This window comes from Molothrus aeneus, chromosome 28 (assembly GCF_037042795.1).
Source record: "Molothrus aeneus isolate 106 chromosome 28, BPBGC_Maene_1.0, whole genome shotgun sequence".
Taxonomy (NCBI): Eukaryota; Metazoa; Chordata; class Aves; order Passeriformes; family Icteridae; genus Molothrus; species Molothrus aeneus.
The window spans coordinates 4,393,472-4,421,422 of NC_089673.1; the positions used below are offsets into that span (position 1 = coordinate 4,393,472).

The 27,951-nt window shown below is 46.4% G+C and overlaps 2 protein-coding genes across 2 annotated transcripts; one reads left to right on the forward strand and one right to left on the reverse strand.

Annotated features, from left to right (window-relative positions):
- Positions 1-964: 964 nt before the first annotated feature.
- On the reverse strand, positions 965-10,955 carry CCDC47 (coiled-coil domain containing 47). The gene is given in 14 exon segments (XM_066566996.1): positions 965-2,562; positions 2,803-2,970; positions 3,141-3,250; positions 3,774-3,832; positions 4,532-4,617; positions 4,929-5,039; positions 5,879-5,980; positions 6,735-6,800; positions 7,356-7,477; positions 7,662-7,836; positions 8,344-8,451; positions 8,570-8,835; positions 10,872-10,905; positions 10,908-10,955. Coding segments are annotated over 14 exon segments (1,536 nt in total). The 3' UTR covers positions 965-2,481.
- A 300-nt stretch (positions 10,956-11,255) lies between these two features.
- On the forward strand, positions 11,256-27,659 carry DDX42 (DEAD-box helicase 42). Its single transcript, XM_066567018.1, has 18 exons — positions 11,256-11,297; positions 13,202-13,428; positions 14,039-14,189; positions 14,781-14,842; positions 15,842-15,878; positions 17,300-17,449; positions 17,671-17,775; positions 18,334-18,453; positions 18,834-19,010; positions 19,493-19,621; positions 19,848-19,947; positions 20,151-20,198; positions 20,678-20,775; positions 21,609-21,885; positions 22,338-22,564; positions 23,768-23,878; positions 24,375-24,476; positions 25,024-27,659. Exons 2-18 carry the CDS (start codon positions 13,208-13,210, stop codon positions 26,350-26,352), a joined length of 3,444 nt encoding a protein of 1,147 aa, XP_066423115.1. The 5' UTR covers positions 11,256-11,297; positions 13,202-13,207; the 3' UTR covers positions 26,353-27,659.
- The last annotated feature ends 292 nt before the right edge of the window (positions 27,660-27,951 follow it).

A 27,951-nucleotide genomic window follows, 5' to 3' on the forward strand; every position in this document is an offset into this window, starting at 1 on the left:
CGTCACCGCGCCGACAGGTGACGCTCGGGCGCGCTCGTGTGACGTCACGGGCGGAGCTCCCGCGAGCGGCGGGGAAGGAGCCGGCGCCATGTTGGGTCCCGCAGCGGGTCCTGAACCTTGGCCACATCCAGGCGCGCAGCACGGCGGGCAGGAGAGAGACACCCGCTGGGAAAGAGCTGGGGGTGATGGCTGACAGGCAGCTGAACGTGAGCCCAGGTGGGCAGCAAGGCCCATGGCACCTGGCTTGTCAAAAGAGTGGTCAGCAGGGATTGACCCCCTGTGCTGGGTCCCCTCACTTTAAAAGAATACTGAGGGGCTGGAGCGTGTCCAGGGAAGGGAACGGAGCTGGGAAGGGTCTGGAGCACCAGGAGCAGCTGAGGGAGCTGGGAAGGGGCTCAGCCTGGAGCAAAGGAGGCTCAGGGGGGCCCTTGTGGCTCTGCACAGCTCCTGCCAGGAGGGGACAGCCAGGGAACAGGGACAGGACAAGGGGAAATGGCCTCAGGCTGGGCCAGGGCAGGCTCAGGGTGGCCATCAGCAGGAATTTCTGCACAGAATGGGTTCTTAAACATTGGAACGAGCTGCCCAGGAGCTGGTGGAGTCCCCATCCCTGGAGCTGTCCAAGGAACAACTGGACGTGGCACTCAGTGCTCTGGGGCTGGGTGACAACGTGGGGATCCATCGCAGGCTGGACCATCTGTGAGGTCTCCAAACAAATGAGTCCTGTGACTCTGTGGGTCCCTCAGAGAGCAGCCAAGGCTGTGCCCCAGCAGGGACCCTGCTGTGCCCACTTGTGACACAAACCCCGGGGCAAATCCTCCATGTGGGCCCAGCCCAGCTTGCCCAAGGGGGACACGGCTCCTGCAGCCTCCCCAGCAGGAACCAGCTCCTCCTGCTGCTAACAACCCACACCACAACTCACTCATTCAGAGCCTACTGAATGAAAGGAACACTGAGACAAGCCAAGTAAAGCAGGAGTGTTTCAATTATATTTTACTCTTCATTAGATTGTTCATTTGAATGTTTGTATTACAAAATTAGCTGCCATGGCCCACAACTGGATGGGACTTCAGGAAAGCTGTCTGCTTACTCAAAAGAGCACTAACTAGTATTTCCTTTCAAAGAACTCTGTGAAACAATAACATATTAATCTTTAAAGCTAAATAGTGCTAAAATTTCACATAATCTACATTAGTTTTGGTTTTAAATAATTTTACCAACCATTATAAAATTAATGTATTTGCATGTATCAGGTTACAGACATTTGCATTTCAATCAGGGTGAAGTATCCCATGCTGGAAGAAGGAGTTTAAGCAATTGCTGTTTGAACAGCAGCTAATTCTTATTGCCTCAGAACCAAGTTTCCATGAAGTATCGAACAGGAAAATGCAGGACATTGTTTCCCCACAAAACTGTTAAAAGTCTGTTACAAGCAACAATAAAATGCCTTCTGGACAGGAAGCATTTATAAAATGCAGAGCTCTCCCAGCGAAGTGTTTGCACAGGGCATTCACTTCATTCTTCCCATTTAGATTCAAAACCCTGAAGAGATCACTGACCAGATGAGGAGGAGGAACATCCTCTGAAAGGTTTTCACTGGCTTGGGGAGATCAGGAATTGCGGGTACTCCACTAGATCTGGCTCCTGGCAGAAGTGAGCAGGGCAGCAGCTGCTGAGATCAGGAGAGAAGGGGTTGAGGCAAACTTGAACTTTTAAAAATACTGAAGGAAAGCTGGCTGAACTGCTAACTCAGCATGCACTCACTCCTGAAGGAACACTGTGCTGACATCACAGATTCCACATTGGGTTAAGTCTGCAGCATCCAAACAAGTAGGAAACTCTCCATGGATTCCATTCCCTTGGTTCTAACCATCTCTATGTTTTACACATAAGCCAATCATGCCCACAGCTGACCTAATACTGCTTCAGGCCTTTGTTTGTAAAAAAAAATGAAGATAAAAAAATCTTCTACTTCTATTAGAACTTCTATTCTACTGGGCTTAAATCCCTGAAGAATCCATACGGTGTATGGAAGGCTCTAAGTGTTGTGCCTTGATGCAAATAAATGCACACAGTAAATGTTTATTGTGCAGTTTGCCTCCCCCTAAGTTTTTCCCCTTTCCCCCTTTCCCTCACAATAACTAAAACCAAAGTTTAAAACCAAAGCATGAATATGTTACCAGCACACATGGACAGGTTTACAATCTTCTGTTTTTAAAGAACAAATGACAAAAAGCATTCAAGAATATTGCAATTTTTTTTTAACAGACAAGTAGCAAAACTTTGTACCACCTGAACAGAGCTGCCGAGACAAAGCTCTCCACACATTTTGCTGTAATACTTAAATAAGTAACACCAATGCAAGAACTTTTCTCTTAATGGTTACTAGTGTTCAAGGAATCAGAGGATTATGGAGTTATGATGGTCTTTGTACCCTGTGAATCACAGTTCCACAGGTGGCACCAGACACTTCTCACAGCACAGTCACATGGCTTTCACTTTGATTTGCTTCATCTTCATCTGCTTCTTCTCAAGCTTCTTCTGCTCACGCCGCAGAGCAGCTTCCTGTAGGCAAGGACAGGGATCTGAATCAACCCAGGTGACCCCTTCAAGGACCAGGCAGATCCTTTCAGAGCCAAACAACAAAGCCCTGCAGCACTGGGTTCACAGCTCACCGGGAGCCTTTGTGTGTTTCAGAAAGGAGCAGCAAACAGAAATCAAAGCTGCCACTGCTGCTATCCCCCAGGGCAGCCCTGGAGGTCTCCCAGGAGGGATGTGCCTGTAGCAAGGTGGAGCTGCCCTCACCTCCAGGCGCCGCTGTTTCTCGGGATCCTCCTCGTTCATGATTCGCTCCTTCTCCGCCCGTTTCTTCTCCTCGCGGCGGGACTGCGCAGCCTCCTGTCTCTGCACGTGGGTCAGCTTGAGGAAGTTCTCTTCCACCCGAGCCCTGTTCTTGTCAGCTTTTTGTTTACCCTTGGCACAGAGAAAAGCAAACTCAGGTTGTACTGAGCTCCCCGCAAGCAGGATGCAGGATCTCTACCGGTCGTACAGAAACAGAAGGATCCAGTGGATCCATAAGGAGCCAGGGGTAATGGTTCCAGTTTCACACAATGTCAGAAGACAGAAAACCAGGCACTACTTACTTCTCTGTTCAGCCTGAACTTCTTTGCTTTGTCAATGGAGTAGATAACCATGCTCATCAGAGGCAGCAAAGACTCCATGTCCTTTGGGGAAGTGTTGCCTGAACCAGGCACTGAAATAAAGAGTTCCTTGTTCACTCACACAGATTGGCAGTACTTGTCTGCTTGCTGTGATGCTCTTCCCTTATGGCTCACACTGTTCATGAAATAAAGATGCTCTTATCCTGCTCCTTAGGAAGCTTCATTTAGAGCTATAGGCTTCAATTTTGAAGAGATTTGAAGATCTACTCTTTTCTAGAATTCTCCCAACAGGCTGCTTTTATTTCAAACCAGGGTAAACTAACTGAGCCTGTGCATGTTCAAACTGCAAGGCTTGTGGTTTAAAAACAAACCACCCTGAGAGGAGTGTGAGCTGAGGTCAAGAACAGCAAGACTGAGTGTCCTGTTATCATGACAATATGCTGCTCAGTCTCCAGTGTATTGCTGCCTTCTGTTTATCAACCAATGATCCTGCTACATGCACTGAAGTCACTCATCACACATTATTTTCCACAGGTGACAGATCATGAGCATGTGACTTACCCAAATAAAGCCACACACACTCCCCCAGACACACACAGACAATAGAGCCCTTACCATTAAATGTAAACAAAAGTGTCTTTTTAGTTTCGGGCAGTTTTGTAAGCTGGCCCTCCCTGGAGGAAAGAAACAAGTGTTTGGAAAAAGTGAAGAAAAATACAAAGTAACTTAACATTGGTCTGAAAAGCCATCAAGAATCAAAAGCCACTTGGAAAGTACTTGAAAAAATAAACATTAAAAGCCCGGCTATAACCCAAAGCTAAGTTTGGAACTAATCAGATTCCAGAAGTGTTTTACCCAAAAGCCTGCAGAGAAAAGACATGAGTGTGAAAACATACAGCACCAGCCCCTCTAATGTCAAGTGGGCATGGGAGCACTAAGAAGGCCTGTGTATTTTGAATTAAAATCAGCTTCACACACCCCCTTGTTGTTTATACCACTAAAGAGCTCTAAATATTTAGGAGAACAAAATATTTTCTCAAGAGTTTAAGTATTCACTGCCCAAAATCCCAATGTGAAAATCTCAGACCTCTATTTCACAGATCCTCAACAATTTTAGTACAAGGTATACACATTAGCTGTCTTATAATTAAATCAAAATATGTTCCTTTGTGTTCATTTATTTCTATGCCCGTGAGCATAATACACAGGCACGTGCAAAAACCTACGTGGTAATTCAGGTAAGACACATCACCCACCACTTGGCAATGGTGAAGCAGCCCCTGAAAGCACCTCTGGGCTAGGAGGCTCAGGGAGAAGCAGAGCTGCTGCCTGTGTGTTGCTGAGGCACAGCTGACAGACAGCTTTATACCTACTCTTGCATAAGTTTTGGACCGGAGAACTGGTCCGAGAATTGGACAGAGTCGATCTTGTCAGCGTAGTGTGTGAGGAAATGGATCATCTGAAAGAGAAACGGGGGTTAGTTTTTCCCAACACCAATCCAGCTGCAGCCTGCCCACTCCAGAGGGGTTTGCCAGGTTCCCTGCCCATGGCAGGGGCTAGGACTGGATGATTTTTAAGGTCCCTTCCAACCAAACCAATTCTACAGTTCTATATATCACTCAGGAAATTGCTGTGCCCAGCTTGCCACAGTGACACTGATAAAGATATGAATTTTCCCCTTTAACTTTTCATTTTAACTTTTTTTAGAACATACAAGTTGTAAATGCCAGGATTACCAAGGAGTATTTGTATTCATTAATTCAAGTTTACCTTGGCGTCCATCATTCCCTCCGTGACCTCTCCCATCTCTGACAAGATGGCCAGCGAATCTGGAAGCCCATATTTTGCACCAGACTTAGGTTTATCACTGCAGAACTCACTCTGTTTCAAAGAGAACAATGCAAAAGAAAAATAAACACAAGCCTGTAAGTATCTTATCAGACTGAACTGTTCTGGAACTGAGGAACCTCTAAAAGTACCTGAAAAGAAACAATAAAAAATACACTCATTCACTCATCCTGGCTGGGGACATTTCAAACAAAGTAAAGCACACAGCATCAACAATCTTTGAGCTAGTATTCTCCTTCAGGAGTCAGCATTTTAAGGAAGAAGAGAGAACAATTCTAATACAGACATACTGGAGTGTTCAAAGTGAATTAAGGCATTTTGCTTACATTGTTTGATAACAGAACAAAAACTGGCATCCTACCAACCACACCTCATGCTATTACTTGAGAGAAAAGATTTTTTTAACGTTACTTGTTATCACTGGATTCTTTGCAAGCTCTGCAATTCTTTTCATGGCTTGAACATACGGAAAGTTTTCATTCCAGATCATGTAAAAACAGATGACGTAAACCTAAATTTTCCACATCACAAATCATTAATTAAGTTTACTTTTCGATCCTTGAGGATGTCTTTTGTGCAAATGAAATGAGGTGGAGTGACACACATATTTGCTGACAAAAATCTGCAGCCTCACTTCAACCAACTATACTCCAAAGGAAAGGTGTGAGCTGCTTTCCACTGCCTCCTTCCCTGCAGGTCTGACGGGGGCAGCATTTCTGATGGTTGATTCCATTAGACTTTTATCTGTAAATGGAAATATCTTTTTCACACAAATTCCAACAGGTCAGTCACAGGTTTTCAGCTGTTCCCAAGAAAACAATGAATATGCAGATTAGATTCTTATATGCTGTTTATAATGTGCATGTACATACCAGGTCCTGCATCTCTTTCTGAAGTCTCACCAGTGCTTTTCTGGTTCCAACAGCAAACACATACGTGTCCATATCTTCATCATTCATTGTCACTTTTATTTGCTGTGAAACGGAATGTTATTAGCCCTGGTCAGATTTCAATGTTTGTCTGATACTTTGATTCCTAAGAACAAGGACTATGCAAGGACAGACACAGCTAAGGAAAAGGTGGTTGATTTAAAGCTTCTCAGTATGTCTTAAAGTAAGGAAGTTTTTAATTAGACTGAGCACACCATTCAGTATTGTGCTGTAATGACAGTGACTAAAACAGCAGAGTTGTAAAAATAATTTGCAATTAAATATTTTGATGTAAGTAAATACAATTACAGATGCATGGGAAGAGTATTCACAGTGCACACAGTCACCGTTCTTCCAAATGTAACCTCTCTTGGCACTTCTGCTCTCTGAGAGCGAGTTGGAAGGCAAAAGGTAACATTAAGAATATAGTATTATAATATTATAATATCCAGACCAACATATGGGTTTAAGCAGTCCTATTCAGGCAGAGTGAACAGACAGATGAACAATCAATAAGTATTTCAGATTGTAAAACCACTTCTTATCAATATGACCTCTTGAATCATGACAGACTCACAAAACCACCCGAATTATAAAATCCACAGATAAAGCAACTTCCAGTCATCAACAGTTTGCATTTCACAGGCAGGAAAGAAACACAAACAATTCTTTGAGGTTGTTTCAATAGTTACTGAACTGGAAGATATGGAATACTACAGAAATCACCTGGAACAATCAAAAGCAGCAGAGCAGAAGTGAAGGAATGCAACAGTTTATCAGAGCTAATCTGAGTACGCACCACTTGGTCTGACGCCGGCCTCATCATGCGTGCCAGGACATTCAGCAGGTCCTGCCTCTTAAGAAACTGAAAACACAAGGTGGCAAACACAGAAAACAGCTGAACAGACATCACTAAAAAACACCTTCCTAATGTCTAACCTGAGTTTTCCCTGTGTGACCAACACAGCTCAAAAGCAGGCCCACTTTCTGTATTGCAGGAGTTTCTCAGGGCTTTGTCCCCTCAAGTCAGAACATGAACTGTGGGACTGTTTCAACCCAGGCCCAGGGCTTTGTGTTTGTCTTTGCTGTTCTTCCTTGGAATTCCTGCTGGTCCATTTATCCCTCTAAATGGCAAATAGGCTCTTCAGCCTAGAGTTACCTCTGTTCACACTACACCTCTGGTTTTTACACTGCTCCTGCAAGCACTTGCTCTTTGGTGCCAACTTTAAGGGGCAGAACACAGGTCTGTACAGACCTTCAGATGATCAGTTTTTCCTCATGTGTGTGTACTCAGAACTCTGTGTCTGAATGTGAGCACAAATGCCAAGCTGGGATTCCATGTTGCCCACATAGGAATGGGAGAGCCTCTAGAACCTGACAACTGGTGACACAAACAGCACCACAAACTCCCTCATCTCACCTTTAACTGGATGAGCATTCCTTCACAGCACACCCTTCCAGAGCACCACAAGTTATATATGTGTTCATTTTCTTGATTTAGTTTCCCAGTGCTTGTAGCTTCTTTATTAGTGCCATCATCCCCTGAGGAAAACACCAGTGAAAGAACCTCAATCTAAACTCACAAACTGAGACACCATAGTTCAGCATTGCGGGCTTACAGCTCACAATGCCACAGTACAGAGAAGGATTCTCTGCAGCCTAAATGCCAGACTAAACCCAGCTTTATTCAAACACTAAAACCAGGTTCTTGTCATTATGAACTCACCAACAAGAGCAAAGTTACTTTCTAGCAGCTCCCTGTGAGTGTTGAACCAGGCATGAGCCAGGCGGTTGTTTTTGTTCTTGCCGATGATGTAGTTCATGATGTAAGCCAGGAGACCTGTTACCATCAGGATCTCCATGTAGTAACTCTCCCAGCTGTTTTGAAGGTGAGCAGGGACCTGTGTAAGGGAACAGAAACTGTGATTTACATATTGAACAAGTGGATTTTATCCACACAAAAATTTGGGAAACACAGAGTAGTGAAGTTCCATCCCCAACACAGCAATAAGCTCCACAAAGGCAACAGGAGAGAGCTAAGCCTACATAAAGCACTTGGCTTACTGGGGCACAGTAATCATCCAGGAAACAACTGATAACAGCATTCCCAAAATACCTGCTTAACAGAAAGAAAAAAGTACTCACTTCCATAAAAATGCACACCTTGAGCACCTGATCATTCTGTGAAAGATTATTTTGGGAGGCAAAAAGGTGATGCAGGGTGGGCAGAGAGATTGGCTTCAAAAACCAACCAAGCTGACAAATTCTAATCTGACACTTAAGCCATAGACAAGCTAAAAACACACTGTGTTCATTGTTTAGTACCCCAGTGACATTCCTGGCATACTTGTCTTAAGAAAATAAGTGATGAAACTCCAAATAGACACTGCATCAACACTTATACCTACATTAACTATTGTTATGGGGTCTTTATTTTTGCTATGAGATGCATCTGGTTTCTCTTCATACCCTTCAAACTCCTCATCATCGTATGGCTCACTCTCGGTGTCACCTTCCTAAGGGATGAAATCACAAACAGCATGAAAATCCAAAGCCCGGCAAGTAAAATCCAAAAAGAGAAAGGAAGCAGAGACACTATTAGGAAGCACATTGAGGAAGGAGGCAAGGCCTTACCTGTGTGTCTGCATCATCAAAGTCTTCCTGATTTTCATCCTGACCCTCAAGCTCTACAGTGGCTTCTTCTTCATCATCTTCTGTAGTGATGATCCTCTGAGGAGACTCTGTGACTGTATCTTCACTCACATCTTCAAATTCAGCAAAGTCATTATCATCATATTCCATAATGTCATCTCCATCCTCAAATTCATCATATTTTGCCAAAGTAAAGCTCCATGGGATGAACAGGACAGCGATAAAAATATATAAATTCTTCATTTTCACTGGAAAAAAAAAATTGAATCAATCGTTGCAAAAAGTCCTTGTCAATTCTGTTACATCACACCTCCAGCAGCACCCAACCCACAGTGCACAATTTGATCTTGCCATCTTCTCTAGAAAGAAAGTGACTGCTGGTCCAAGAACAAAATCACTCTGAAGGAGAGGTTCTGCACTCTGTTGCTTGTGGCAGCAGCAAATGCACATCTGGCCACACTGTTCAAATGAGCTGAGATGGAAAGCAGGGATGTTCTGCTACAAAACTGACTCTCCAACAGCATCTCCCAGCCAGCTCACTTCCAAGACCACATTCTGTGTCTACAGTTGTTATTAATTAGCAATTAGGCACAGTTGGAGCACTAAATGTGTAACAGCAGTAGTAAACCTTAAAATGCACTTGGTTCCTTTAAACAGCAATGCTCTGAGAGCCTCTGCTAGTCCAAAAGTGCTCATCTGTGATTTTCTAGGCTGCACACTCAAAACTAAATTCCCACAGAGTCCCATCATGATTTCTGCATTTCTTTAGCTGGAAGTTGTGCCAAAAAAAAAAAAAAAAAAAAAGAAAAAGGGGGAAAAGGACAGATATGGCATTGCTCCCCAGAACACAGGAGTAAACTGGGGCTCACGAGCCCAGAGCTCTCCCCTCATCAGCCAGAACCCTGCAGAGTTTGTCACTTCCCCTTGTTTTGCCCTCAGCTTCCCGTCTCTTCTGCTTGAGTTCAAAACAGTCCCAACCTCCCCTATAGGTTGGAGCACCTTCTCCAAGGTCCAAAAAAGGCAGCAACAGCCCCCCAGCTGCACTCCACAACCAGGCACAGAGGATCAGCTGCATCAGGCTCTGCTGTCAGGCTCATTTTACTCCCTCCCGCAACCAGATCCGAGTGGGAACCTGAATGTTAATCACAGTGTTCTCTCACAAACTTAGAATAGAAATGATTTGTTTCTAAATTTGACCAGCATTCCTCTGAGTGCCTCATGCAGGGAACCCTGCTATGAATGACAAGGACGACTGAAATAAACACCTTTGTCAAACACTCCTCACTCCAGCAAAAACCTGCACAGAACACGGTCACAGAACCTTACTCAGGATGGAAAGTTCAGCAAGACCGAGCCCAGGAATTTGGAAAATTCTGAGGGAACGTCACAATTTTATGTGAATTTAAGCAGAAAAAAAAAAAACCCAAAATATTATTTCAATAGGACAGAATTTACACACTGTTGAAAATAACAGGACAACAGAGCCACCTGCTCGACCAAATTCTAACATTTCACATCAAGAACTCCAAGACTATTTGAGCACATCCACCTTCAGAAGACCCAACAATTCCAAATAGCTTAATGCAAAATCAGCTTCTGCAGCCAATTCGAAGGAAACAGTTGAACCAGAGGTGGGTGAGAGCTGGAGCACCCCCTTAGGTCAGCAATCTGTCAGAACGGCTTCCAAGTTCAAATTCCAGGAAGCAGAACACCCTCGGCAGGCCCTCCATGACCCACACGCCACCGAGTTTCCCTTGCCAGAGGAACCAGATTCATTCTCCAATTCCATACCGGCTGCCCAGACCCCACTGGCAAGAGAAACTACTTCCAACAACCCGAAGGCAAACCCTGCTGCTGCTGCCTGTGCTGCACATTCACCGGCTCGGGCTTGCTCGGTAGATCTCGAGCCCAGAGCCGAGCTCGGTGGAGAAGCGCCGGTCCCCAGCAGCTCGGGCCCTCACGGTGCCCCCCGCCCGCAGCGGGGACACCACGTCCCGGAGGTGTTCGTTATCCCGCCGCTCCAGGGACGCTCCCAGCTCCTTCCCGGAACACGAGTCAAGGTTAACAAGATAAAATCAGCGATCTGCAGCCCTCGGCCCCGCCGCCAGCCCCTCCCGCCCCACGGGGCGCAGCACAGGCCGCGCACGCCCGGTGCCCTCGGCACCAGGCGGCCCCTCCCGGGGAGCCTGCCGGTACCGAGCTCCCCGGAGAGAACGAGCCCTGCCCGGCAGCCCTGGGAGGTGGGAGCGGGGTGTCCCGTCCGGCGGGGCCGGGGCAGCGTTACCTGAGTCACGGGCCCGGCCCCCGCCCTCCGCTCCGCTCCGCGCCCGCCGTACCGGGGCGCCTGCGCACTGCGGGCCCGCCGCATGTGCGGGGGTGTGCGGTACACACGCGTGAGGGAAAGGGGGGCGAGCCCAGCCCTGCGGCGCGGGAACCACCCGAGAACCACCCGGGAAGCACCGGGAAAGCAGCGCGGTCCCGGGGCCGCCGCTGACGTTACCGTGTCTCGGTTTTGCTGCCGGGGTCCCGCTCCCGCCTGTGCCCGGTCCCGCCGCCCTCACTCCCCGCTGCTTCAGCGGCGGGCGGTGCGCGTGCGCCGGGGCACGCGCGGCCGCCGCGCGTCACTCACGCACAGTGCGTGGGCACGTCCGTGCGTCCGTCCCCACCCCCCGCCCCGGTAACCGGGGAAGTGGCGGCGGCGGCGGCTGCGGTGAGTGCGGGGCGCTGAGGGAGGGGAGCGGAGCGGGGCCGGGCACGGCGGCAGATCCTCCCGAGCTGGCCTGCGGGGCCTCTCGCGGGCGGCACCCGTCGTAGCCGCGGCCTGGAGCGGGCGCGGGCAGCCCGGGCCTGCCCCGCACAAAGGGCCCGCCCCGCACCGCGGTTCCGCGGGCGGGAAGGGCCCTGCGCAGGGCCCGGTGTGCCGGGACAGCGCCTGCCCGCGGCTGCCGTGCCCCCCGGCCCCGGTTCCTGCCGTGCCCTGCGGAGGGCGGGCCCGGCGGGCGGGGGTCCCTCCGCCCTTCCCCCTGGAACGGGAGCGGCCGGGGCGCATCGCGGCCGTGCCCGCGGATCTCGGGCGCCGCAGGCGGGTCCGTGTCCCGCGAGTTCCCTCCCGCGGAACGGGGCCACAGGGCAGCGAACCCCCGGGGTTTTCCTGCGGACTCTGCGTCCTGTGGGAAGCTCTCCCTGCTCGCTCGCTGCTGGCGAGTGGGCGAACTGACCGTGTTTTGTACTTCTGCTGCTGTATGACAATAAAAAGTGGTCCGCCTTATTTTTTGGGGTAGCGGAAGGGGAAAAAAGGTGGATAAGTACAGTGAGGAAGGATTCTTACAATCAGATTTTAACTTAACAGTTTTCAGAGATTCCCACTGTGCTGTAACAGCAGAAATGCGGTTCCACCTCTCACCCCTCTGTTGTAGTTTTTGATCTCCCAGTGCCACGGATCCGCAGGTGTAAAAGCTACAGGGTGTCAGGACAAGGGGGAAAACAGGACTCCATGGTCAGTGCTGCCATGGAGAGCTGAACAGCAGAGTTTCCCCCGAAATCTACTACTGAGCTTTGGTCTTGACTCGAGATTTATTGAGCAAGCCCCACGCTGGTAAATGTTCAGCACAGGGACCAGCTGCACTATTTACCTTCAGATTGTTTGAAGTTGTTTTTTTGCCCGTGAGTTCTGCTCTCATTGAAGATTCTCAGTGTGAGGATTTGGTTAATAAGACTTGTAGCCTTTGGACAGTCAGTTATAATGCACTGGAAAGCAGTGGCTGTCTTGCTCTCTTTCCTGCCTTACAGGTATGATTTGCTTGACCGTGCAGGTAACTAAATGACTCAAGAATGGAAACTGTAAATATTAATATATCAGTTCAGTCATCATCTTAGAAAATCTGTAAATGTTAATATATCAGTTCAGTCATCATCTTAGAAAATCTGTAAATGTTAATATATCAGTTCAGTCATCACCTTAGAAAATCGACTTCTGGGCAGACACTGTTATGTGGAGGGTTTAAAATACTGTTTGAGAAACAGAGATGGGGGAGCACATAAATCTGTATCTGTATAACAATAGAAATGGTATATATGGCTGAAGGTGGTTTGAGAGTTGGCTTTTGGCAGAGATGTGCCTGGGCTCACACGGGCCTGGTGCTGCTCTGGGCCCATTTCTCTGGAGGTTGCTGGGTTGCAGGAGTGAGGTATTGACAGGCAATGAAACACAGATGGGACAATTTGGACATGCAAAATATGCACTGAGCTGCCTTTTCATCTCTTGTTCCTCCTGGTGTTCAAAGTTCTGGCCTTGGGTTTGTTTGTCTTGGACTGCAAACAGGACAGGTAACATCTTAAATGTGTTTAAGTAATCCTTAAGTAATCCCTAAACACGACCTGTTCTGGAAGACAACCACTTTGGTTTTATTCTTCTTTGGAATTGTGGGTATGTTCATGCTACTGACAAAAGACCAGAGCCCCGTCCTTTTTGGGAAACAGATTAAACTCTTGTCACTCAGAGTTCCACCAGCCCCCGTGTCATGACTGAAGTGATCAACGCACAAGAAAAATCATGACAAATTACCTATAACTGCCTGAACCAGAGCATTAATTTGTCTTTTCTTGTTTCAACAGGTCATCATGAATTGGAATAAAGGTGGACCTGGTACCAAGAGAGGCTTTGGGTTTGGTGGCTTTGCCATCACACCTGGCAAGAAGGAGGAGCCCAAGCTGTCTCAGCAGTCCCACAGTGCTTTTGGCACCGCCGGCTCCTCGGCAGCATTTGCGAAGTCGGGGCCTCCTCAGCTGCCTTCCTTCTACAAAATTGGGTCAAAGAGAGCCAATTTTGATGAGGAGAATGCGTGAGTGCAGTCACTTCTCATGTTTATGTATCTCTAGATTTTAATGTTGTTATGTTTCTGAGGTCGGGGGAAGTATCTGTGACATTTATATAAATAAATACCGAATAATATACATAATATACTTACAAGACTGTGAGATGCTACAGTAGCCTGCAGAAGTTTTCCTCCTCCAGCTTTCCCCTCTCCAGAACATATTTTATTCACTCGATAGTCTTCTCAGAGTTGGAGCCAAGTAGGATAAATTTGGGTGTCTTTTGCACAGGAAAACATTGATCTCCACAGTTCTTTACTAACCCTTCTCTTGGCTGCATAAATGTATAAATGAGGCAGCAAAAATTGGGATTATTCAGCCTGGAGAAGTTTGGGGCTGACCAAATTGTGGCCTTCTGGTACCTAAAGGGAGCCTACAAGAAAGATGAAGGGAGACTCAATTTTATGATATCTCTTTGCCCTGCCATTGCTTTGAACTTTTAACATGAATAGTTGTAAATAAATAAATCTCAACATCTTCTCTTGTCCATATGGGTACCTTGACTCAACCAGAAACCATCAAAGACAGCACAGTGCTGTAAACCATGTGCTGACTGGGCTGTTGTTCACTTTTTTTCAGGTACTTTGAGGATGAAGAGGAGGATTCCAGCAATGTGGAATTGCCCTACATTCCTGCAGAGAATTCCCCCACTCGGCAGCAGTTCCATTCCAAATCAGCAGACTCTGACAGCGATGATGATCCTCTGGAGGCATTCATGGCTGAAGTGGAGGCAAGAGCCAGCTTGGGGGATGTTTATTCATTGCTGTGGCTGTCCCTGTGTGCAGTCAGGGGCAGCAAATGTCACTCAGGGCTTTGGCAGCTGCAGTCAAAATGCCACTGAACTTGGTGGTTTCTGTAGGATGGTGTTAGTTAGACCTCAGAAATGGATTAGATAGAGAGTGGATGTGACTTACAGTAATTTAACTGTTTAACAGCTTTGAGGATGTCAGAATAATGCAACACAGAGCTCTGCTTGTTTCTAAATGTCAAACTAAGGTTTTCTGTGTTTTTCACTACCTAAATGGAAATTGTTTGTATTTATGAGCTGATTTTTAGCTACAATTCTGTTATTAGTTGGATTCAGGAGGAATATGGGGAATTTATTTTTTCAATAGCACTGTCACAAGCTTAGAGTAGTATATAAATTCAAAGGTACTAGTAGGAGAATTTATTTAGCATAATCACATATGGAACAAGCCAAAGATTAGTCCAAGAAGTGTTGTCTCTGTGACATAATGGTTGAATTATTCAGGAACATTTTTCCCTTCCATGTTTTACCATCTTGGTCTTTTTAACATGTGACAACTTTATGACCTGCTAGGATCAAGCTGCTCGAGACATGAAGAGACTGGAAGATAAAGACAAGGAAAAAAAGAACGTTAAGTAAGTTCTCTTTTCTCATTCCCATGCCTGCTGTGTCTTGGATGGTGCTCAGAGAATTCCAGTGCATTTTGTTGATGATGGTTCTTCATTAGGCAGTGTAGCATATACCTAATAAACATCATGAACCTGTGCTTGAGATGCTGTGGGTAATGATTTGTGCTGTAAAAATGGGATAATAGGAGAGAATCCATGGCAGCATCCCATGGCAAACTGCAGCAATACTGAGAGCTATCCCCTGCCAGAAGCCTTTCTAGGTCACAGAAATAGGGGCAACATGTTGTACTCCTGCCACTTTCCAGATCAGCCTGGATAGTTTCTCTGCTTCCCACACCCTTGGAGAGATCAGAGTGGTTTAGCTTAAAATTGCATTTATGTGAGCAAAATAAGTCAGTGCTGCTGTACCTGGACTACTGGAGACTCTTCTAAACTTGGACTAGGTATTAGACATTAAAGCTGATAGATTAGGTAGCACATGACATCTGGAGTTTAAAACAGTTTAAATTCATGCAGCTTATCCATTTGTTTTGGCTAAGGAAAATAATGATGCTGCTGATTCTTGATAGAAATGTCAGATAAATTGATAGAAGTTACATTGCATGGGGTTGATCAGATCATACATGGTCCTGACACAGACACTGGATCCAAATCACCACCTGGGGAAGTTCTGAACTGGATTTGCACTTCCTGGCTCATATTCCTCTTCACTTATGGGACTTCTGTAGCATCAAGAGCTTAGACCAGGATGATCTTTGATGTGGCTTCTGCTGGGAAGATGGAATCTTAATCTTCCAGTACTAGAAGTAAAGAGAAGTCTTTGCAGGGTCACTGCTATGGTTGGCACCAGATATGAAAACTCCATGGGTTGGGAATATAAATGTTGCCCTGTTGATAGTGTTGTGTCTTCCACGAAATCTGGAGCTCAGCACTAATCAAATGAAACTATTGAGCTGAGTCTGTGGAACACTTGCAGGGAAGTTTTTTCTCCGCTTGTTTTTCCAGGGGTATTCGAGATGACATTGAAGAGGAAGATGACCAAGTGAGTTCCTATGCAGTCTTTCTATCTTCTTTTTTGTTGTTTTGTATTTTTTAACTTTCCCTCTCCAAACACCTAACTGCTAGGGACAAACAAAATTCCAGTATCCAGACAATTCAGCAGGAAGCTGTAGTGGTTACCCTGCTCGCTACCCTTCCAGGTGTTTTAAGAAGAATATTAGACAATTGCATTCACTGATGAAGATTCCTTTCAGTCAGTTTGAAGTTTCCTGTACAGATTGTCAGTGTCTGAGGATCTTACACCTTGCAATTAGCACCATCAGCTGTAGCAGACACCAGGGAGAGGCTGTTGGACTGTGGAGGCTCCTTACAGTGCAGTGTGGGGTCTGTTCAGGGCAAGAATCAGGCTCTTTGATCCCTGTTTTCAGAGGAGCTCCAGTTCTCATTGAGCTTTATAAGTATCACAATAGCAGAAATAATCAAGAGAAAAAACTTAATTTCAAAACGTACCTTCCTACTGAGTTGTAGTTACTAACACTTGTGTTACTTGCATTCATGCAGAGCTTGGCAGGGTTGTGTGGCCTTGAGGGCCTCTCCTTCCAGTGTAGCTGTGTCAGAGTTTGAGCTGAGGTGACTTTATGCCTGAGGGAGCTGCTGTTCAAGTGTATTGTGTGCATAGCTCTGAGACCGAGGGATAATTGGCCAGGAAAATGGAAAATCCAGATGAGTATATATGTATATTTATATATATTTGTAATTGAGCCTTGCTTTACAAATCTGATCTTAAATATTTGCTTCAAGTCAAGCAAGACTGGTGTTTTCTCTATGAGGAAGTGTCACACTGGTGTGCCAGTGAGAATCTGAGACACAAACGTCTTTGTGAGCTATGAGGATGGCACGTGACAGGGTGGCAGTGTCTTAACTTGGGCTTGTCTTGAAGGGCTCTTCTGAAATACTTTCTTTCACATTTGTTGTTGACTCAATGAAAAATAGATTTCTCTTCGTTTCCTGAAGTCTAGTTAGGGGAAGTCAAGAAACTATCTTTGGCATAGCATGTTCAAAAAAATCAATATCATGTGCTTAGTAACAATGTGTTTTCTGGTTAGAAACCTGCAGTGTTGTGTCCTTTGTGCTTTGTTCCTGTGGAAATTAGAATAGATCCTTCTGTTGGTAAACACAACAAGACTTGGTAGAAGGAGTTGTTAAACAGACACAAGAGAAGCTTGGCTTTTAAGAGCATTTTGTGGTGTAGCTGACACTGGAGTTGTTTTCTTCATTTGCACTTCTTGCCCTTCAGGATGTATCTGTTGGTGTTTATTAGAAGAATCAGCTCTAGTGGAAGTAGTTGCCTTTTTCCTCAGTGCTGGGTGTGAAAGCCAACAGCCACTTAGCACACACCTCACTTCAGTCAGAAGTCCTGCTGCATGCTGCTGTGTGTGAGTTTGCTGATCTGTTTTGCTGCAGGAAGCGTATTTTCGCTACATGGCAGAGAACCCCACTGCTGGTGTGGTGCAGGAGGAGGAGGAGGATAACCTGGAGTATGACAGCGATGGGAATCCGATTGCACCCTCCAAAAAAATCATCGATCCTCTTCCACCTATTGACCATTCAGAGGTAGGAGGGATTTCTCTTCTGTTCTGTTCTGTTTGAGGCATTCCAAAAAGAAGGAGCTGAGGAGGCCCCTGTAATATTTCAGTGCTTTCTTAGGTAAGTCATACTATATTTCCTTGGAATGGCTTCATTTAAGCAAATGTTCTGGCAGACAATTAAGAACTTGAGAAAAAAAAAGAATCTTGAGTCTGGACTAACTGAGTAATGAATTCATTACATTGCAGATTGAATACCCAGCATTTGAGAAAAATTTCTATGATGAGCATGAGGAGATCACCAGCCTGACCCCGCAGCAGGTGGTGGAGCTACGGCACAAGCTGAATCTCCGGGTAAGCTGGTGCCAAAACTGCTCTGCCAGCAGCTTTGAACTCCCTTTCAGCTCTGGACTATCTTAGTTTAAATGAAGATTTTCACTGGGAACTCCAGCTTTTGAATCCAGTCCTCTCAGACTCCTGCAGTGATGCTGATTTCTTGGAAGTCTCCTATGGATTTGTGAAAGTGGGCAGTGAGGAATGCTGCTTGGACTAAAGGCCTCCAGAGCTAGGAGTTAAAACTGGAAATAAATGCAGAAATTAGGTCTTTGCCATTTCTGACGTGTTTGTGGGGTGACCTGCTGTGAAGGGAATTATTTGGGGTAAAACACCAGATAGACACAAGGAGGTAAAAACAATGTTTAGCAGCTCATGTTGATTGACAGATAATTAAATTTTTATACCTGAAAGTCTTATTTACACAACACACCTGGAATTTGCACCCAGTTAAATTTAATGTCCACTCAAAAAGTATAGTTCTTTTTCAGAGGCAAAGAAGCCCTTTATTTTTTTTTTAACAGATTGCTCTGTTTTTCTCTCACTGTTCATGAACAAAGATCTTTTTCTCTTTCCAAGGTCTCCGGGGCTGCTCCTCCAAGGCCTGGCAGTAGTTTTGCTCATTTTGGGTTTGATGAGCAACTTATGCATCAGATTAGGAAATCTGAGTATACCCAACCCACTCCAATACAGTGTCAGGTGAGTGTTGTTGCTTCTCAGACTTGTAAAGAGAACGAAAATAACACGTGCAAAGCTCCCTCATCCACATGAGGAGGAGACAAATGCAATTCTGGTTGCAGTACAGTGGGTTTTTCTAGAAAAATGGCTTTGGTGTTTTTTAAATACAAGTTTGCTCACTTTTTTTCTTGTTGAATGATCACTGTAACTATATCCATATTCCTTTTTAATTGGTTTTTTTTTTGGTGAATGAAGAACATTCAAGTGATGTCTTTTGCATAGAGAAATGTATGAAAAGTTCAGGGGTTTTTTGTCTTGGGCTTTCCTCATTACCTGAGTTTTCATGTACTGTCCAGCACAAGGATAGGCATAATGTGGGCTTACAATCTCCTTCTTTTTAGGGTGTTCCAGTTGCACTAAGTGGCAGAGACATGATTGGGATAGCCAAGACTGGAAGTGGGAAAACAGCTGCTTTCATCTGGCCAATGCTGATCCACATCATGGATCAGAAGGAGCTGGAACCAGGGGATGGTCCCATTGCAGTGATTGTCTGCCCAACCAGGGAGCTCTGCCAGCAGGTAGGTGTGTAGCATTCCTGCATGTACCAGCCAGTCTGCTTGGAGAAGGAGGCAAAATCCTTGGCAGAAATTATCAGATAACATCAGGAAAGTATTTGAAAAAATTACTTTGTGCATGAGTAGCCTGGGTCCAGCTCACAGCTCTTTCTTACCGTGGTTTTCTTGAAGAATCATGACAAACCTAAAATTTTAAATTTTTGCACCATGCTCCTATATTATTTTTAGGTATAAGAATGCTGTGCATGCATTGTGACAAACTGTATGTGCAGAAGGATAGAGCCTGCAGGTTAAATTATTGTTGGATGCCTAAGTAGGTTTCTCAAGTTACTGGAAATTATCCACATGTGTCGAAGTGTTCACCCCTGAGGAGTTTGGAATCATTCCATTAAGTTAGCAGCTGAGGAGTGCATTTCAAGGTCCCTGCTGCATTTCCAGGGTAGCTGTGTGATGTGAGCTGTGCTGTGTCTGTGTCACGCCCTCAGATCCACTCGGAGTGCAAGCGCTTTGGCAAGGCCTACAACCTGCGCTCGGTGGCCGTGTACGGAGGAGGGAGCATGTGGGAGCAAGCCAAGGCCCTGCAGGAGGGGGCAGAGATTGTGGTCTGCACACCAGTAAGTACTGTGGCCACCAAAACCAGGGCTTTGCACTGTTCAGCTTGAAAAACGTTGTCAAAATCTGTTCCTTTGACGTGAATATTGACACTTAATTCTGGACTAAAACCTTGAGAGGTTTTCTGTTGTAAGTCTCTGGTAAGTCAGGATGAGAAGCAGCTAGGTGGTTGTACATATTAACATGTTTTTAAAGGTGTTTTAAAAACTTGGAGTTTTTTCTCCCTAGGGTCGCTTGATTGATCATGTGAAAAAGAAAGCTACAAACCTGCAGAGAGTCACTTACCTTGTGTTTGATGAAGCTGACAGAATGTTTGATATGGGGTTTGGTACGTATTGAACCCAAGTCACTGTTTTGGAAACAGTGGTGCCCAGTCCCAGCTTAGGGGGTCTGTAAAATTAAATAGTGAATAAGAAGCACTCATTCTTTCTGTGATTATATGTTAAATAAAGCAATGAAACTGCATTTTGACCTCATTTTTGTAAACAATGAGCTTCCAGGGTTGATGAGAGCATTTCTTCTCCTTTGCAGAATACCAGGTCAGATCAATCGCGAGCCACGTACGTCCTGACAGACAGAGTGAGTAAACAGTGAGTCTGGAGCAGAGCTTGGATTTCCAGTTCTGGACACAGCCACACCAGGAGACTTGTGCCAAAGTCCACTGGTGTTACTCTCAGCGTGGGCTGTTGGGAGGGAGCAGTTGTGACATGTGGGCATTGAACTCATCTCTCCGTAATCCCTCCACTGACTGCACTCAGAGCAAAGATGATTAGCTGAATTCATATTCATATGCCCTGAAATTCAGTGTTCTGAGCTGCCATGAGAGAAAGTTCACAGCAGTGCCCTGCATTATCAATATTTCAGATGCTATGAAATGTGTTTCCATTTTGTGGTATTCTAACAGTGGTTGGTAATTTCCATTAGAACCCATAAAACCTCAGCTTCAGTTCACTGACACTCAAGAATCCAAGTCCTCCTTCACAACATCTGTGCAGTGTTTTTACAGTTCTGACAGGAAATTTCTACTTCAAGGCATTTGAGGCCTGTTTCTCTTCCAGCCCTCTTGTTCAGTGCCACGTTCCGTAAGAAGATTGAGAAGTTGGCTCGGGATATCCTGATCGACCCAATTCGGGTTGTGCAAGGAGACATTGGAGAGGTAATGCCATAATACCTGTGAGACACTCACAGCAAGGAATTGTTCAGTTTGTTCTCTGAAATTTAAAGTTAAACTGCAAGAATCATCATTTATAGTTAAGTTTTAAATAATTTGTGCTTAGCAAAAATAGAAAGTTTTAGTGGGTTTCTGTTTTCATCTTGTTGACCTTTCCACCGTGGTGGTTTATTTTTGTTATTAGGCTGAATCAATGGTTGTATCTTTCAGTTTTGTCTCAAAAGCATAAACAAAGCCATTGCAACTTCTGCAGTGAAGAATTTGAAAGTTAAAATCTCTGTCCTATGGTTTACATGGGAATGTTGATGCTGGACTTGCTTGACAGTGACAGCTGAGCTATCAGCAGGCTGGGATCTGGTAGGAAGCTGATGAAGTGGGCAGATATAAACTTGCTGGGAAGAAACTTTGCTAATAATATATTGAAACTGTTGAGAAATTTCACAAGATGCCTTCAGAACATCCTTCTTTCAACCAGTTCCCTGTATTTTTTGCTTTTACATCAGGTTCCTTTATAACAAAGGAAATGACTGCCTGAAGCCCCTTCTTTCTGAGAAAAATTTTCCTTGATTTTGCTTAAGAAAAACACCAGCTTTCACAGCTCAATCACTGGGCCTCTATTCATTGATCTAAACTATGACTGTATAATGGGAGCATCATCCTTGAAATAATCCTAAAATGTGTAAAAATTAAACGTTTCAGAGAAAACTTGCTGGTAGCGCTGTAAGCTGCGCTGCACTGTATTACTTGTGATGCAGAACGTGTGGGAAGTCTGTGTATTGCTCCCACCTTCCTGACTCTGAGGACATTTCTGCCCTTAGGCAAATGAAGATGTCACTCAGATTGTGGAGATTTTCCCCTCTGGGCCCAGCAAGTGGAACTGGCTGACACGGCGCCTGGTGGAGTTCACGTCCTCGGGGAGCGTCCTCCTCTTCGTCACCAAGAAAGCCAACGCAGAGGAGCTGGCCAATAACCTCAAGCAGGAGGATCATAACCTGGGGCTGCTGCATGGGGACATGGACCAGAGCGAGAGGAATAAAGTCATTTCGGAATTTAAGAAAAAGGGGATCCCCATCCTGGTAGCTACTGATGTGGCAGGTACGTGACCTTCTGGAAAGCAGCTCAGACAACCTCTGGGTATCAGCAGAAAGGCAAGAATGTTTCAGGGAAAGGCAACCAGGCTGGCTTCTGCACCTGCAGGACACTGTTCCAGGTGCTTTTCAGAACTATGAAATGTCCTGAGCTGGAAGGGACCCACAGGGATCATGGAGCCCAACTCCTGGCCCTGCACAGACACCCTCAGGAGTCTCACTCTGTGCCTGTGCAGTACATGGCATTGGCAAGGGGGGTTATGATGCCTAAATTACAGCCTGACATTTTTTAATCTACAGAAAGAAAAGCTGTGTCTTAAGGAAGTGTCGCTGTTCATTGATCAGCTGACGTTCTTTTTGCCCACAGGAGCAGAGCAGGGTGATACTCTGGTACCAGAGCAATTGCTCTGAGTTAATTGGCATAATGACACTTCCCACCACGTTGCTTTTTTCTTCCAGCTCGAGGCTTGGACATCCCTTCCATCAAGACTGTCATCAACTACGACGTGGCTCGGGACATCGACACCCACACGCACCGGATCGGCCGCACCGGCCGCGCGGGGGAGAAGGGGGTGGCCTACACCCTGCTGACCCCCAAGGACAGCAACTTCGCTGGTGACCTGGTCAGGAACCTGGAGGGTGCCAACCAGCACGTCTCCAAAGAGCTGCTGGACTTGGCAATGCAGGTATGAACCAGCAAAACTTGAGGTGAGGAAGTTTCGCTCCAGATTCAGCACAAAATCAGCCAGCTCACGTTGCTGTCTCCATCAGGTGTTAGCAGTGACCTTTTGGGGATCTGTCCTGGTTTAAAGTAGGTTTCCTTGTGGTTTTAATGGCCTTTGAAAGAATCCATGAAGATTTTGTAACACAGTATGTGATCTATTTTGGGGCCAGGCACTGCCTAGGAAATGAGGAGCTGTAATCTGCTGAGGCCAGCAGAGCATTCCAGTGTCTCATTACAGTCAGATTTATAGCAGGCACCTGGGAGATGCAGCTTAGTTGCAAGCTAAACTAGAAAACAATTACAGGGATATTCCCTCTGTGAAAGGATTGTTGCTTGATTATTCCACCTGCTTGGCAGTGTTCTCTGGCAGGTTTGCTATATATAGGCATGACAGGAAGCTGCAGCAATTGTGCTTGTGCCACTGAACTTAACAACTCTTTAATTTCTGGTCTTTTGCTGCCTGTATAGCTGCAAGAGAGCCCAGGCTTTTTGGCAACTCCCAGATTCAGAGATGGATTAGCTCATGTGGACACATTAGCAAGTAGCTTGGACAGCAGCTGCCAAAAGTAAATACTTTTTCTGACAAAGGCAGCATTTTCAGAAGGGACAGAATTAGTGAGGCAGAGCTCCCCTGACTGCCTTGAGAGGAGCATGTAGGAAGCCAACTGACTTATTCACATCTGGAGAGACTGTAGGGCATAAAAAGAGGTGCAGCCAACTATTATTTAAACACCTGCAAACAGCAGGTCTGGTTGGGCTGACATTCCCAGGCCACTGCTTGGAACAGAAAGTTTTGCTGACTGACCCTCATTTCTCCTTAGCCAAGCACTGGGCTAAATCAGTGAAACCAAAGTATGAGCAAGAGCTCCCAAGTGATGGCATTGGAAATTGTGTTTAATTCTGGGTTTATTAGAATGCAAACCCCCAAAACCTTAACCTGAATGAGAGCTGAAGGCATAAAATTAGTTTTCATAGAAAGTATTTGTAGCTCAAAGCATCAGACCCACATGGCACAATTGCCTACAGCAGCTGTGTGGTTAAATGGAAAACAGTATTTACATTTTTCTTTTGCAATGCTCAGTATCCCTTTTTTCTCAGCCTCATTACATGCATTTCTGAAGCTTTTTATTCCCTGTGTTGAGAAGCACTTGTCCCTCTCTTGCAGAACCCGTGGTTCCGGAAATCCCGGTTTAAAGGAGGAAAGGGCAAGAAGCTGAATATTGGTGGTGGTGGCCTGGGGTACCGTGAGCGCCCCGGGCTGGGCTCAGAAAATACTGTAAGTAGAGATGCTGAGGAGGTTGTTCACAGATTCTTGGCACCTTTTAACTTAGTATTGATTATTCTTTAATTTAAAAAATCTTGCTACTGGATTACAGTGTCTGCTTTAAAAATTCTCAGAGCTCAGCATCTTTCAGAGTTAGGATCATATATCTCAAGTGAAAGTCTCCTGTGCTGTTCTTCTCTTGTTAAGAGCTGGGTTTTTTTAGAGCTAGAGTGATCCAGAAGGTTTGGAGATTCCTCATAAAATAGACTGTTGCTGTAAAATAAATGCTAATAAACTACTTCAAAATTTCCAGCCATTTCCAGTCTGATTCTTGGCAGAAAAGAAAAAATGGAGCAAACTATTCCACTGGTCAGGGCCCTCCAGAAGTCTGTCATCCTTAGTGGATGTATTTCCTGAGTGCAGGGACAGGATAGATGTGAGCAGTGGTTGAACTGAGTGTGTCTGTGAGGGCAGCTGCAGAGGTTGATCCCATTGTGTTTTTGCACAGGACCGTGGAAACAACAACAGTGTGATGAGCAACTATGAGGCCTACAAGCCATCCACAGGGGCCATGGGGGACAGGCTGACAGCAATGAAAGCAGCTTTCCAGGTTGGTTCCATGCTTGGACTCCTTTTCTCCCCTGAAAATGCAGCAGCCCTGTTATGGGCTGCTGAGGGAAGGGAAGTTGAGGGTGGTGGTTGTGGCTGTGTCATTTGCAGCACACTCAGCATGGCAGTCCCAAGTGGTGGAATTAGGTACGGGCTGGACTGAACACATTTGCACAAATTTGCCAAACTTACTTTGTTTTCTGCTGCCTCTTTGCTCTTTTTTCTTTCTGGATTGTGCATTTGGGCTCGATTCTTTGTAGCAGTAGGGTAATTGCAATCAAAAGGGGAAACAGAAGCTCTTTCCCTTCAGTGTAAAAATTAACCCCACAATGTAAGAATTCCCTTGTTGGTGTTGTCTGGTAGGAGGTGCCTGTTACTAACTCTGTGTCCATAAGCACAGGAGGAATGTCCTCATTCCAAGACTGACTTTTTCTAGGAATTCTGTTGCCCCAAAATCCAAGGTGGGCTTGTGACCGCACGATGACTCCGTGTTCTGTGGGGCAGCACAGAGCCAAACCTGCTCTTTCTTGTCTCTCCCTTTCCTGCAGTCCCAGTACAAGAGTCACTTTGTTGCTGCAAGTTTAAATAACCAAAAGACTGGGAGCTCTGCCGCTGGCGCCAGCGGCTGGACCAGCGCCGGGAGCCTGAACTCCGTCCCGACGAGTTCAGCGCAGCAGAACGCCGCCAATCCCGAGGGCCCCATCGCAGCCACGGCAGCAGCGAAGGGAGTGCCGGGCTTCAGCAGCACGGGCAGCCTGAGCAGCGTGCCCCCCTTCCCGAGCGCCGGGGCACAGGGCTTCAACAGCACAAACACCAGCGCCAGCAGCCGGGAGGGCGGCGGCGGCATCGTCAGAGAACGCTACAACGACAGCCGGAACAGTCGGCACGGCGAGGCCCCGCGGCGCACAGAGGGCGGCGCTGGTGGCCGGGGGGAGGGCAGTGCTGGTGGCCGAGGGGAGGGCGCTGGTGGCCGAGGGGAGGGCGCTGGTGGCCGAGGGGAGGGCGCTGGTGGCCGCTTTAATGAGGGCCAGCGCTTCAATGATGGTCAGCGCTTCAATGAGGGCCAGCGCTTCAATGAGGGCCAGCGCTTTAACGAAGGCCAGCGTTTCAATGATGGTCAGCGCTTTAACGAGGGCCAGCGCTTTAACGATGGTCAGCGTTTCACCGAAGGCCAACGCTTCACCGAAGGCCAACGCTTCACCGAAGGCCAACGCTTCACCGAAGGCCAACGCTTCAACGAAGGCCAACGCTTCAACGATGGCCAGCGCTTCAACGATGGCCAGCGCTTCAACGATGGCCAGCGCTTCAACGATGGCCAGCGCTTCAACGATGGCCAGCGCTTTAACGAGGGCCAGCGCTTCAACGATGGCCAGCGCTTCAACGATGGCCAGCGCTTTAATGAGGGCCAGCGCTTTAATGATGGTCAGCGCTTTAACGATGGTCAGCGCTTTAACGATGGTCAGCGCTTTAACGATGGTCAGCGCTTTAACGATGGTCAGCGCTTTAACGAGGGCCAGCGCTTCAACGATGGCCAGCGCTTTAACGAGGGCCAGCGCTTCAATGATGGTCAGCGTTTCACTGAGGGCCAGCGCTACGATGGCCAGCGTTACACCGAGGGCCAGCGCCACGGCGAAGGCGGCGGCCGGCACGGCGACCCCTCCCGGCACAGCGACGGCCGCCACGGCGATGCCCATCGCCACGGCGAGGGCCGGCACTTCAGCGACTCGCCGGGCGGCAACCGCAACAGCGGTGACAGCAGGAACAGCGAGAGCAGGAACGGAGAGAACAGGAAGGAGGCCAACAGCCGAGACAACAAGACAGATGGCTTTGCTGTCCCAGAGCCCCCAAAACGGAAGAAGAGCCGGTGGGACAGTTAAAATCTGGGGGTTCACAGCCTGGAATCTCTGCAGGTGGTGGTGTCGTTTTCCAGAGGATTACTCGGGGTTGTTGGGAACTGGTTGTTGAGCAGCTGGGGCAGGAGAAGGAAACCATGAGAGCCCCCATGCGAGTTCATCTGCGGACAGACTCACCCGAATGAAGTGCACACAACTCTTAGTGAAAGAAATCATTTTGATAAAGCTCCCTGGGTTCTGCTTTGAAACATTCAGTGCTCGAGTGACTCTGCTGGATTTAAACAGATCTTCTTGACAAAAAGAAGCTGTTCCACATCCTTGGAACATTAAGAGACTGTTGTCCATAGAAGTATAAATTAGTCTTTTCTTAACCAGCGTTCACATTTACAAACCAGTCCAGTCCACCTAGAGATGCTCAGGACCTGCCTGTTAGACATTAATCTTGCAGCAGTTTGGTCAGTATGGTGAGTTCTTCCTCCATCTCCTTATCACATATTCTCCCCAAATAATTTGGCCTCCAGGTTACCCTTTACCACTCTCCCCATCCACTAAGAATGTATCAATTTGCTTTGCTAAGGTGGGGCAGAGCAAGTTGGTTTCTTTTTTTTTGTTTGTTTTTTATTTTGGTGTGTGTGGAGCTGTTCAAGGGATCCTTCTCCATCCCAGCAAACCACAAATTCACCTGTAGTGTAGGTTGGACTCCCTGGCTTATTTGTGGTCAGTACTTTAATTCCAATCCCATTGCCCAGATATTTTTTTTCTTTTGAAGAACCTTCTGTTTTCTAATATCCTTCATTCTGGTGGAAGCCTGCATAGCAAACCTGTGTCTCTGCTGTGCCTATGCACCCTCTGTTCTGAGAGGGTTGAGTGCTTTCTTCAAATTAAAAACAAAAAAGGGAAGACAATGTAGATAGACCACAACAATCAGAGGCTGGAGCCCCCCAGGAAGTGTGGCTAAAGGAAGAAGATTCATAAATTCAGGGATCTGTTGCTCAGAAGCCTTTAGGGAGAACTCAGAAAACAATTAATGAAAAGAAACAGCTCAAATCTGGCCTTGTTTTGGACACATGTAGTAAATCTGTAAAATCTTGCTTGCCCATTTTTAACTCATTGTGTGTATTCCCATTTTTTAACTTCTTTTTTTTTTTTTTTTTGCCACAAGGTAGGGAAGAACTTTTCAGTTGGGACATGTCAGCACCCACCGCTGGCTCGTTTCCACTGGAAGATGTACCAGAAGCTGTCAGGGTTTTGTGACATTGTGATGTTTTCTTTATCAGCTGTGCATTTACTTTCTGCTTGCTCTAGTAAATGTTTTATTACTGGTACAAAAATATGCAGCATGTGCTTTTTATTCTCCTCTTCTTTGGCTGCCCTGATGTACAAATGGAGAACTGACAGTCTGGAGATCTGACTGTGTCTGTCTCACCAGAAGTTGTGGATTGTAGCTGATAAAATACTTCCTGTGGTTTTTCTTGGTATCTTTCACCCCAAAATGTTTTACAAACCCTGTTTTAGCTTCAAGGTCTCCTGGGGAATAGATTTTTCTCCGCTTTGTAAGAGGAAAGGATACAGCCCAGGACGTGTGATTCATTTCCCCCAGCTTTTTGTGGGGTCATGGGCAGA